Source organism: Oryctolagus cuniculus, chromosome 4, assembly GCF_051225735.1.
Source record: "Oryctolagus cuniculus isolate XC-2025 breed Fujian yellow rabbit chromosome 4, ASM5122573v1, whole genome shotgun sequence".
NCBI lineage: Eukaryota > Metazoa > Chordata > Mammalia > Lagomorpha > Leporidae > Oryctolagus > Oryctolagus cuniculus.
In genome coordinates this window covers 107,181,785-107,195,702 of record NC_142870.1, presented here as the reverse complement: position 1 = coordinate 107,195,702, position 13,918 = coordinate 107,181,785, and the positions used below count along the sequence as shown (strand labels likewise).

Below are 13,918 nucleotides of genomic sequence, written 5' to 3'. Positions count from 1 at the left end.
CTCAAAGAGCTGGGGCACAGAGAGATGAATTCCACAACACCCAGCACACAGCCTCTGCAGGACTAGTCGTGCACAGATGGAATGATGTAACGCTTCATGGTGGTGGCTTTTGTTGGCAAACCTTCAACTGGTAATAAGGCCAAGGTTGGCTATAAGACTGTAAGGCTCTGTGTGGGTTTCTAATTAAGACGAGGAAGTTAGTGAGGGTGTGTGTAGTTCCTGGAGGAGGTTGAGATAAGGTGAATTGTAGAACAGGATCCAAGAATTGTAGTAGAGAAAATGAGATTGTTATAGACTGAATGCTACACCTCCCCAAATTCATATGTTGAAGCCCTAACCCCTAATGTGATAGTATATTGAGATGGCAGTCTTTGGGAGAAAATCAGGGTTAGATGAGGTTATGATGATGGAGTCCTTGTGAAACGATTAGTGACATGTAAGAAGAGACACCAGAGAGCTTGTTGTCTCTGCCATGTTGGGGCACAGTGAGAACGAAGCAGTCTAGAAACCATGAAGGGAGCCCCCAATAGAACCTGGGCATGCTGGCCCCCTAATCATGTACTTCTAACCCCCAGAGATCTGAGAAAACAAATCTCTGTTTTTTGAGCACCTCAACTTATGGTATTGGTTGTGGCTGCCCAAACTGACAAAGAGAGATGAATTTCTTATTAATAGAAATATAGGAGAGATAATTGAGTGGAACATGACTGTGGTGAGCTGTATGGTAGGGAAATGAGGAAAAATGTGGTTTCACATTTGTAATGCATAAAATTACAAATCATGCAAATAGATTAGGCATTTTATAGCCTTTCTAAAATGCTGAATAATGTTATTGAGCAGATAAAGTGCTGAGCAGATGTTAAGTAGCTGGTTGTGATGACCCCCTTGGTTCCCCTTGTAAGGTAAGAACATCAAATCAATGATGTAATACAAAAGCCACAAGAAGAAAATTCTTTAAAATTTCCAACTTATAGCCTTTTGAAAAATATTGAGAGGAGAAATCTGCAGTCTTTATAGCCTGTTAATGAGACGTTCTCTTTACATACTTTCAGTACAATGGCTTAAATTTTGTAAAATAGCACAGCATAATCTGGTCTTATTTTAGGCTTTTTAAGATTGAAGAGTGGAAAAGGCATATTTTTCCTGAATCATAGAAAAGAATCAGATAATTTACCTTACGGCTATATAAAGATCAATTTTCAATGCTTAGAGTAGCATCCAGTTCATCAGTGTGGTGTGGAGGCACTAGCTTGAAAAGCTCTGAATTCTTGTGCAGGTAACGAAGATGGTTATAAGTTCAATAGCTCAATAAATGAACTTGGAAAAACATTGTGCTTGCTAAAATTTCGTTATTGATTTGAAATGAGCAATTCACTGCAACATGGAATTAGATATCAGGAAAGAACAAAAAAAAGGCTCTTTAAATAGATGCTATCCTAAATGCTTGAGATTGCAAAGTGTAGCACTGTAATAAGTTTTAGAATATAAAGGAATAGAGTCATTAGCTTAAACTTTGTTTGGCTTTGCAGATGAAATTTTCAGTGAACATTTCTAAAATCCCCCAAACACTTGCAATATTTGCATCATAAACTTTCTGTACTTCTAGAATTATCTAATATACATATAATTGGGCAAATAGAAAAGACTTAGATACCTACATTCAATTGGGTACTTCTAATAAGATCCAATATTGGCAAGACTCTCTTCCCCATTGTCTCCATGTGTCTCATTGTGTCTTCTCTGGTCAGCAGACTGAAGGGAGTTTTATATTCTAAAAATTGCAACAATAAATTTTTACACTATTTTTTTTCCATACTTTCATTTCAAAATGACTTCTTTTGTGAGCTATAAACAGATATTTCAATATTAATAGATATGAAATCTTTAGTATAGAAACCAGTCCCTTCACTGGACCATATGTCTAATAAAGAAAGATCTATGAGGAGAAAGGCAGAGGAGACACTGCCCTTTGGAGACTATCATTTATTCATTTTGTTGTGTTTTTTTGATTGAGAGATCTAAGCGACAGCCCATAAAAATTCACCTATCTCAGCGGAGTATATTTTTCCTGAGTTGTGAAAAAGTATTGTCATAAATGTATCTGATTCTTGTCTTGTTCCTCTCAGGTATTATTCAAGTGTGCAGATTCCTTTGACTTTGACTGTAGCTAGAAGTTGAGATAAGCCTCAGAGGACATGGCACCAGACAAAACACAAATTCTTAATTATGTGGTTAGAGATGAAGGAATAAGTTCAACCTAGTCATGAATTTAATCCATAAATTTGAGACTCCAACTCCTTATGAATAATTTCTTGATTTTTTAAAGTTTCAGCTTGAATTACTGAACAGCGGCTGACAATCTGGTGCTGCCTATGAAGCCTGCATCCTATATGAGTGCCGGTTTGAATCCTGGTTGCCCACTTCCAATTCAGTTCCTTGCTAATGCACCTGGGAAAGCAGTGGAAGATGGCTCAATTAATTAAGTATCTGCCACTCACATGGGAGACCTGGATGGAGTTCCATTCTCCTTGTTTTAGACTGGCGCATCCCTGACCGTTGTGGCCATTTGGGGAGTGAATTGGCAGATGGAAGATCTTTCTGAATTCCTTTCTCTCTCTCTCTTTCTCTCTCTCTCTCTCTCTCTCTCTCTGTCACTCTGCCTTTACAATAATAAAAAAAAATTAGTGAACCCTATTTAATTGTAATACTTAGAGGAAATCTAAGTTCTTGGCTCATTACCTAAGAAAAGAGTAGAATAGATAACACAATGACAGTTATTCTCAGTGATTTAAGATTGTCATTTGTATATTTTTGACTTCACATAATAGCTTTGTTGCCTAATTTTCTTCTATGTTTGCTAATTGATGATGATGTAAGTTTTATTCTTAAATTTTTTATGATTAGATGTTCAGAATTTAAGTGGTTGGGTGACATGGTTAGAACGGAGTGAGGGCAATCCAGATTTGGGTATGTTCTTGGGGAAAAGATTTTCTGGAACTAGAATTCCAGGTACTGTTTTAAAAAAAAGGTTTGTTTATTTATTTGAAAGGCAGTGTGAGAGAGAGGGAGAAAGAGATCTTACATGGTGTGGTTCACTTCCTAAATGGCCTTAACAGCTGGGGCTGGGCCAGGCTGAAACCAGGAGGCAGGGACATTCCCTCTGGGTCTTCTACATGGGTCATAAACACTCAAGTACCTGCAACATCATTTGCCACTTCCCAGCAGCATTGGCAGAGAGCTAGATTTGAAGCAGAGTAGCTGGGACTTGAACTGGCACAGTGATGTGGGATATTTGTGACAAAAGTGGTAGCTTAACCCACTGTGCCACAGTGCCCACCCTCCAGGTATTGTTACCTAATCCAGGAAGAAGATTAGAAGGCGTTAATTATGGCCCAACAAGTATTCATTGGAGGCCCAAGTCATTATATATGCAAGGCTCTGTGATGAACATGACTTGATTAATAATGCACAGTTGCTGCTTTATCAGAGTATTGAAAGACAATTGCAAGGCCAAGGCATTTACCTGTAAATGTTGGCAGCTTCCTATTGGATACTTTTTCCAAAAATTTGCCATCCTCCTTGTTTTTAAACCCCAGAGTCAAGAGATATTGTTGGGGAGGAAAAGATGACCAATCAGCTGTTTGAGGCAATATGTGGAATCCTTGAAGATCTGAAATATGACAGAAAAAGAACTAAGAGATTTTGTTTTGGTTTTATTATATTCATGGTAATACTCCCCCCTTATACTTGAGAAAAATGGTAAGTAGAAGTATTAAATGCATAAAGCAAAATTGTGAAAATCAAAAGGTCAAATAGCTAATATATCAAAATCCTTTCCACTATATTTTTCTTGGTAATCTAAACACACACAAAGCATAGCAATAAAAGTTTAGCTAGATTATGTGGTCATAATCACGGATATCCAGGACCAGCTTGTGTGCCCGATACTTTCATCTGTGTTTCTTTTCAAGACAACGTGATTTTTCTAATGACAGTTTAAGATATAAGGCAATAATGTTATATAAACAGAAAGATTACCAAGTGAGAAATAAAATATATGTGTAATTAATTTATTTCCTATTTCCTTCCTATCACTGCAGAAGAAAATCTGAAATGATAAATGTAGTGACTATTGTAATTAGACCTGGAAATAACTCGTCATGAAAATGGTTCTAAAACAAGCTCAACTTTTAATGACTCTAGGAGCTGACATTGACAGAGCACTTATTTTCAAGTCATCCCTGTTTTTTAAGAGTTTTGTGTATTTTGTCTTTAATATTGGTACTGTTGCCCCTATTTTCTGAGTAGAAAGCTGAGGGACACAGATGAGAAGTAGTATGCCCAAGAAAGAACAGCCTAAACGTGGGCAAAGCAGTCAGCCTGACCCAAGACACCATGGGTCTAGCCACTGCACTCTGCTTTGGGATTTATTGGCTCAGGATTGCTTATGGGGCAGGGACAAACGTCAGTCTTGGGGTCCTGGAGGGCAGATTCACTCAGTTCATTTCCATTTTGAGCAACAAGGCCTTGGCTTATTGTAATTGACTTCTCAAATGCAGGAGGATAAACAGAAAAGTTCAATAAGCCCTCCCTGCCTACCACTGCCTGAAAGAGGAAAAGGTGAAATCCCTAAATATTCCTGAATCATTAGTTAAAGGTCAGTTTTTAGCATAGAATCAGAACTCAAATGGTAATGGTTGAAATGTAGTCTTAGTATTTACCTGTATTATTTACTTAAAAATAATAGATACAGTTATCCACAAGGGTTTTTGAATCCTAAGACTCCCCCACCCCCACTTTTTTAGTGTTTTTTAGTGACAGAGCTTTTGTTCAAATTAAAATCTGCTGATAGGTTCAATGACTAAAGCTGATAAAAAGTAGAGGTATTCTGTTTGAAGCTGGAACATGGACTACCCACTCTCCTTACTGTTGCCTGTTCTATACTTCACACACAGTTGCTGCTCTGAGCCTTCCCACAGACTCTAATTTTTCACAGAATAGTTTGGAAAACTCTGCAGTCTGTTATCGGGCACAGTTTGGTTAAGCAAATAGCATGTCTGCTAAATAGAAAGTAAAACTATATAAGTATGCTGATTATTTACAGAATTAAAATATCACAGAATACATTTTAAACCTAAGCACAGAGAAAAAGCACAGTAAGTGTGCTTCAGTCTTTCTTGGGTGGCTTAGGATCAGATCACTCTTTAATTTTCACGAGGTCTAACGTTCATCTGGCCTTTTGGTGTCACACACGATGAGGATTACCTTTTCCTGGTCAACCACCATGGGGGCCTGGTCCATCATGACACCTACTCTACAGATGATAAAACAGGGCTTCAAGAGGTCACAGACTTGCTCATGATCACAAGGTGAGCCAGTAGAGAGACCAGAATTCAAAGTCGGGCAGCTGGATACCAAAATGGAAAGGCTCTCTTTCAAAACTGTCCCCATAGCAAGTTAGGGTCATGGCTGTGAAAATCAATGGGAAACATGTTTTACCTGTAGAAGCATGGAAATGCCAGAAAAGAGATGGAAGATATTCTCCAGAAAAATAAGCAAATACTTAAGAGTTCCCAGAATTAACAAAGTAACTTTTAGGCACTTGAATGTACAATTTGTAGTATTAGATGTTTCTTTAGTTGGAGTTTGCATCATAAACAAAATGCCTCTATTTTAACAAGGTAAAAATGTGATTTCCACATTTCAATTTCAAAAATGCAGGAAATATTTTCTGTTCCTTTTGATCCTAGATGTTTTCTTTGCTTTTAAAATCTGTATCACGTAGTCACAGACACACTATATTTCCAGGATTATTTCTAGTATTGATAAGGGAAGCATTTACCAGTTTCACTGAAGTTGCCAATACCCAGATTGTGTGAAAAGGCAACTGAGTAACCTTGAGATTTGACATTTTCTGATATAGCACTGCTTCCAAAACTAGCCAGTTGTTTGAGGATTCCGTCATACAGATAATGTGGATTTTGAAGTTGATCTTTCTTGCTCTTAAATATTTGTTGGATAAAGAGAACAATACTAATACTGGCAGTAGATGGATGGACTAAAAAAATTGATGTTACCACCATAGCTAATTTATTTCAAAGTACACTTGCAAAAATTTAAGTATTCTCTGTTCCTTTTGTTCCTATATGTTTTATCCTGTGAATACTGCACCCATTATTCACTTCCAGGTGAAGTTTTGAAGTGTGAAGCCCCTATATATACATATTGTTAAGGTTAGAAAAAAATCATTTTAGAGTGTCATTTTTCTTCCATTTGTATGCAGAGTAAATTGCAGTTGTATGAACATCTAGCTTAGCAGGTGGTCTATGACCCAAAATGACAACACACTTACCAGATGTTGAATCTCATGTAACATTAATTTGAGTGCTAATTGTTCTCAATTTTATGCTCATAAACCTCTACCTACGTCCGAAAAGCCTTGTGCTTCTGATGGATATGAAAGTTAATCAGATTATATTGTCCTTCAGTAGGAAAATGGAATTAGCTAAAAAGGTCTCCCATGCTCCTGTCATGTCAGGAGAAAACTTGGGAGAAATAAATTCTTAATTCATTCTTTTACAACTTATCACAACTAGAGGTGAAATTTAGATGACTATGACTGAATTTATTATTAAGAATCAGTTTACATGTAAGACGCAATTTTGGATTTTTACCGCTAGGAAAGGAGATGCTTTAAAAATATCAAAGATATATTATGTAGGTTTAATTTCTTGCAGAAACATAATCTTTCAATTCTTTCATCCCCAGATGAAAGATGTCTTTCAGCCAAAGAGGTTAAATGGTTTTCCCTTAATCACCTTAATCAAGAATAATACTTTTGTACCACAAATTCTTGGAATTGACCAGTTTCCAAGTTTTAAGTTACTGAATCTCTTTGACCTCTCTGCACTGCCGCCCCACCTTATTAAAATCACCCCGAGGAGCTGATGCTGTGGCCCTGTGGGTAAAAGTCCTGGCCTGCAGTGCCAGCATCCCAGATGGGCGCCGGTTTGAGTCCCAGCTGCTCCACTTCCGATCCTGCTCCCTGATAATGCCCTGGGAAAGCAGCAGAGGATAGTCCAACTACTTGGGCCTCTGCACCCCCGGGGGAGACCTGGAAGAAGCTCCTGGCTCCTGGCTTCAAACTGGTTCAAGTCCTGGTTGTTCACTCCCATCTGGGGAGTGAACCAGAGGATTGAAGACCTCTGTTTCTCTCTGTCTCTACCTCTTTCTGTAAACTCTGCCTTTCAAATAAATAAAATAAATCTTAAAAAGAAAATAAAATCACCTGGAGTTCAATCTCTCTCTCTCGCTCTCTCTCACACACACACAAACACCCAGCTTCCTCTTTGTCCCTTTCTCCCCCTGTCTTCTCATTCAGTGCTCCTTAAAGTTGTCTCCGGCTCACTGTCATTCTCTTCTGCATATACCTTTGGGAATTTCTCTAGTGCTGTGGTTTAGCTATTACTATTTCTAACTAACAGACTGGGGATCAAAGCTGTAGTCCCATCTGAAAAATTTCACCAAACTGATTCACTATAATTCCAAATACCTCCCACAGCAATGTTATTTGCTCACTGTTCCATAAGTTTTCAAATAGAACAAACATGTTCCTCAAGAGGGGTATTTTTACCTTCCACAACTTCCGCTGACCCTGGTTTTCAGTAGCATGTCATAAGGATAGCCATTATCCACACAATTATTCTCTGTAAGTTTTTGAGGCCACTGTTGGCATTCCCTTAATTCCCTGATGTTTAGGAAATCTCAAAATCCAATTAAATCTGCCTATGGCAAAACATTCTCTATCAACCCCTTTCCATGCATATCTTTGCTGTCATCTTGCCCAAACTTCTAATCATAAAACATCTGGATTACAGGAAGTGTTTCCCGACCAGGCTCACTGATACCAATGTTTGTTCCTGCAATATGTCTCCACACCACCACCTTACGAATGCCACTGGAACAGTGCCTTTGTCATTGTCACATCTCTCTTCAGGAACTCCAGGGACTTCTCCTTTCCTGGCCCTTCAAGCTCTCAACTCTGTGCATCCACTTCACAATCTATATGTGATTCTTGTGTTTTCTTCTAGTACAAACATTTATCAGAAGTTCTGCTCATTTCACTGTTTCACCACCTGTGCTTATCCTGCCTCTGAACTTTTGTTTATGATTTTTCCACCCAGAAGCACCACCCATTGCCTCCATTTTCCCTTTATTCAGTTAATCCCTATCCTTCCAGATTGCCTAATGTAAGTCCCACTTTGTATATGAAGGGCTTCCTGAAAGTTTCCTCAAAAGGACATCTCTACTATGCAACCCAGAGGGAACCCCCAGTTTCTTTCCTCCTTGACAAATCTTCACCATCTTGAAGATCACATCAACTTACGTTCATGCTCTGAGCACCTCACAGGTGCTCAATGAATACTCGAATTGAATTTAAAAACAAACGTTACAAATCCTGAAATTTTAATGGATCAAATGAGAGTAGAACTGTAAAATATTGAAACTAATTAAATATCTAAAGCCTCTGAGGTATGACTTATTTTACATATATAAGCTTAGGAAAAAAACCCTAACCTTGATCTTCATTTTATGAAAGGTGAGTGTAACAAGATTATCTGTGCTGGGTAACTTAGTAGAGAAGATGCCCCAGTGAGTAGAGCAGCTTTGCCTAGATGAAAATTAAGTTTCACTGTCAGGTTGTACTCACACTGCAGTTTGTTCTCTGCAAAATATATACCACAAAAGAAGATTGGGTTGATAGAATCTGGCTTGGAGAAACCACTGCCAACACCAGAAAAGCACCTAAAAACATGAAATACCGGAGCTGGCATTGTAGTACAATGGGTTAAGCTGTGGCATGAGATGCTGGCGTCCCATATTAAGCTTGTGTTTGAGCCTAGCTGTTTTGCTTCCAATCCAGCTTCCTGCTCATGTGCCTGGGAAAACAGCAGAAAATGGTCTGGGTACTTGGGTCTCAGTCACCCAACTAGGAGACCAGGATGGAATTCCAGGCTCCTGGCCCATCCCTGGCTTTTGTGGCCATTTGGGAATGAACCAGTGGAAGGAAGACTTTTCTCTCTCTGTCACTCTGCCTCTCAAGTCAATCTTTTAAAAAACATGAATATTGATTGCAGATTATCAGACTCATCTATATATGTGTGGAATGGCTACTTTTGTTATGAAATTAAATATCCAAGCTCACTGGTAGTAAAGTATGACACACATATACTACTAACATCAGCATTTTCTGTGGGATCTCTAATTGTGACTGCTGTCAACAGATGGTGAATGAACGTTTCAAAGCAATATTTTATTTACTTTAAAAGATTTACTTATTTATTTATTTGAAAGTCAGTTACACACAGAAAGGTAGAGACAGAGTGAGAAATCTTCAATCTGATGATTCACTCCTGAGACGGCAGCAACGGCCAGGGATGGGTCAGGCCAAAACTAGGAGCCAGGAGCTTCATCTGGGTCTCCCATGTTGGTGGCAGGGCCCAAGTATTTGGTCCTCTTCGGCTGTTTTTTCTAGACCATTAGCAGGGAGCCAGATTGGAATTGGAGCATCTGGGACTCAAACCCATATGGAACCCGTCCCACAAAGTAATATTTTAAAAGGAAAAATCACAGATTTAAAACTACTTAGAAATAGGCAAATTTGTTAGTGTTTTATGATGACTTTTTTTGTAAGTTTCATTTTCTTCTCTATTTTCTGGTGTCTCTGTCATTTCCCTGCCCTTTGTCTACAACAAAATGTTCTGACATTTTGGATTACAGCAAAATCTCATTTCTAAAGGTCCCAATTGTTCAGTGTGAGATGGGACCATGCAAACTTTGTATAATGTCCTTTTACCAATCAGTTTCAGAGTTTAGTTTTCCCAGTAATTTCAGAACACCAACACTTTGTCATTACTTCTTTCTCAATTATTTTCTGAGTTTTATCTCGTACTCTTTTTTAATGCTAATACTTCTCTATTGGGAGTTACTTGCAAATTCACATCATCAAGAAAACAGCAAAAGCTGCTTTGTAGCTAAGTTATCATTATTGGCCTTACATGAATAATAAAATTGTTTTTACTTTTTTTTTAACTTTTATTTAATGAATATAAATTTCCAAAGTACGATTTATGGATTACAGTGGCTTCCCCCCCATACCGTCCCTCCCACCCACAACCCTCCCCTTTCCCACTCCCTCTCCCCTTCCATTCACATCAAGATGCATTTTCGATTATCTTAATATACAGAAGATCAGCTTAGTATACATTAAGTAAGGATTTCAACAGTTTGCTCCCACACAGAAACATAAAGTGAAAAATAATAGATGATTTTTTTTAAATGATGATGAAATCAGATCAGACCTATTGTCCTGTTTAATCCCAGTGAGAGTCAAGTTGGGAATTGATAATTTCTTTTTTTTTTTTTTTAACAGAGGATCAGTTTAGTATGCATTAAGTAAGGATTTCAACAGTTTGCACCCCCATAGAAACACAAAGTGAAATATATTGTTTGAGTACTCGTTACAGCATTAAATCTCAATGCACAGCACATTAAGGACAGAGATCCTACATGAGGAGTAAGTGCACAGTGACTCCTGTTGTTGACTTTACCAATTGACACTCCTGTCTATGGCATCAGTAATCTCCCTATGCTCCAGTCATGAGTTTCCAAGGCTATGGAAGCCCCTTGAGTTCTCCAACTCTTATCTTGTTTAGACAAGGTCATAGTCAAAGTGGAGGTTCTCTCCTCCCTTCAGAGAAAGGTACCTCCTTCTTTGAAGACCTGTTCTTTCCACTGGGATCTCACTCACAGAGATCTTTTGCCAGAGTGTCTTGGCTTTCCATGCCTGAAATACTCTCATGGGCTTTTCAGCTGGATCCGAATGCCTTTAGGGCTGATTCTGAGGCCAGAGTGCTGTTTAGGACATCTGCCATTCTATGAGTCTGCTGAGTATCTCACTTCCCATGTTGGATCACTCTCCCCTTTATTTATTCTATCGGTTAGTGTTAGCAGGTACTAGACTTGTTTATGTGCTCCCTTTGACTCTTAGTCCTTTCATTATGATCAATTGTGAACTGAAATTGATCACTTGGAATAGTGAGATGGCATTGGTACATGCCACCTTGATGGGATTGAATTGGAAAAAATTGGTGTATTTTGGTTTCTGCACTCGATGTGTTAGTAAGCTAATGTATAATGAATGTTTAACAAATTATATTTTTCCTTTGACCTTTATTGTAATTTCAGAGTTATAAATAAAAGTGGAAAAAAATGTTTGCATTCCCAAGAATCTTCACTTTCACTTCGGTCTGCTGGTTTACTTTTAGACCAATTTTTGCTTAAGTTTTCTCCACAACCCATAGAAAATCTTAGAAACCCAAATACTAAAGAATCTGCTATTCCCTCCAATATTTATCAGGCTATCAGTGCAATGATACAGTGTTGCTATAACTCCAATAAACTGCTGTCTTATTTATCTATAAGGGTTGGAAGAGTTAATTGGTTGGTTGGCTGCCTGGCATGCATTTCCTTTTTTCTCTGCTTTTTTTCCTTTGGCGAATTCTCTCAATCCCTTCCTCCTCTAGAAGTGAGACCCAACTGACTTTTCAACTAATTTATGGCATTCCCTTGATGCTAGTTACTGGTTCAGTCATAAGCATATTATTCAATTTGGACCTATACTAAAAACAGAGCTCCAGGAATTGTATGGTGGAGACACTCATCGTTTTATGGGACAGTGTGAATTGAGATCTGTAATGAATTTGAGCATTTTGCTGTTATAGTCAAGAATCTAGCATTTGAGGACATGGCACAGGTAGTGAAACACCAGGCAGAACTTGGGAATAAAGTTGACCATGTATATGAAATAGTAAGATACTGGGCTGGACTGCTGGCTCAAGCTGTACTTAATGTTCCACCAGCAAATCTTTCAGCCATGTAAAAAGTTTGCTCCAGTCCTCTTCCTGCCCCTTCCATACTTAAGAATACTGAAGTCAGTTTGAGTTGTGATGTTTACTACTTGAAACCAAAAATTCCTGATGCAGCAGGTTAGCTAGTAGTTCAATATATCTACAAATAATATAGGATCCTGAAAGTACTGTGGTTGAGGTGTGAAATAGTCATAAATTCTTCAAGGTGAATTTCTGAGAATATTTTCTTTATTTAGGAAAAATAACAGCTTGAGAATTGGAATTATTACATTTTATAGCTACCACAAAGGTAAAAAAGTATCTTGGTGATACTATTAGTATGATAATATTATTATGATGTTATTACTGGTAACTAGACAAATTTATTCTGGTGAAAATGTAAAAAAAAACAAGAAGAAAATATAAAATGATGTGACTACTATGGACAATGATATGGTGATTCCTGAAAAAATTAATCAAACAATTTAAATTCTGGGTATTTACTTAGAACAATTCCAAGTAGGGACTTATATTTGTATACCCGTGTTCACAGCAGCATTATTCATAATAGGCAAAATGTGGGAACCACTCAAATTTCTAACAATGGATGAATACTAAACAGGGTGTGTATATATATATATACACACACACATATACAATGGAATATTATTCAGTCTTGAAAAGGAAGAACTATCTGACATGTGTTATAATATGGATGAATCTTGAAGACCTTATAGTAACGTGAAATAAGCCAGACACAAATAAATACATAAGGTATGATTTAACTTATTTGCAGGAGTCAAATTCACAGAGGCAGAAAATAGAATGGTGCTGTCAGAACTGTGGCAAGAGGGCTTGGGGAGTTACTGTTGAATGGCTACAATTTCAATTTGGTAAGTTGAAAAAGTTCTGGACACGGATGCTGATGGTGGTTGTACATGTATGAATGTACTTATTGTCACTGAATTGTACACCAAAAACTGTCCAAAATGAAACATTTTACTATATATATTTCACAACAAAAACAAATAATACAAAATATTCAGTTTATGATTGTAATTACTCCTGGAGGAGGGCTCAGTAAAATCTGACAACTTAAACGTTTTCTTAAGTGAGGGGGTACTTATGTAGGTGCCCATTATGTTTTTCTTCGTACCTTGTAGTAACTTTGAAATATTACAAAACAAAAAATTGAAGATTTTGATTCTTATAATCTTGGAATAGAAATTTGGACCAGCCTTCCTTCTGAAGACAACTAAAACCTCTCGAAGAAATATATAACCTGGATCGAAGAACATAAAAGGTCTACTATGATCTTGCAGTGTTACCTAACAGGGATGTGAGAGACAGTTACTTAAGGCGGTAATCTTAGAGACTTGTGCTGCTTTTGTTCTGGGGATGTGTTAGGAACTGCAAGAAGTAGCTCTGAAGTTGTATAGGCTTTAGGAGAACAACAGAGATGGCACTGAATATGCGTGTCTGTACCGCCAGAATAGAGGTGAATCAGAAGTAATTAAGCCAGTCTCACTATGAGGACTCAAGGTCAATCTCGTGACCATAAATGCAACTTCATTTAATTGGCAAAAGGAATAGCCTATCATGAACAGTTTGTTTTATGTCAGGAAGGCAAAGCTGGTTTAATATTTGAAAATTAATAAGTGTAATTCATCACACTAGTTAACAGATTAAAGGAGAAAAATCATACAATTCTTTTTATAAATGCAAAAAATCAAGGAAGATCATGAAGAAAGCTTAGAAAGCTAAAGGCTTTCTCAGGGTGCAGATGGGAGGATTCATTTCCTTTTTTCATTTGAAAGGCACAGTGAGAGAGGGAGAGACAGAAGGACCCCTCCCCCCACATATCTATCATCCATTGGTTCACCTTCCAAATACCTTCAAAACCTGGTATAAGTCAGGCCACAGCAAGGAACTGGGAATTAAATTTGAGTCTCCCACGGGGTAGCAGATACTCAATTACTTGAGCCACCATATGCTGCCTCCCAGAGTGA

At 37.8% G+C, this 13,918-nt stretch overlaps 1 protein-coding gene across 1 annotated transcript in view; it reads right to left on the bottom strand.

The window, feature by feature from the left end:
• SPATA16 (spermatogenesis associated 16) overlaps positions 1–13,918 on the bottom strand; it is a 285,443-nt gene that overhangs the window by 35,881 nt on the left and 235,644 nt on the right. The window contains exons 7-8 of the mRNA XM_002716430.6: positions 3,524–3,670; positions 1,659–1,771 (exon numbers count right to left, since the gene is read on the bottom strand). Of these exons, the coding sequence (XP_002716476.2) occupies positions 1,659–1,771; positions 3,524–3,670 (260 nt within the window). The remainder of the gene's footprint in view (positions 1–1,658; positions 1,772–3,523; positions 3,671–13,918) is intronic.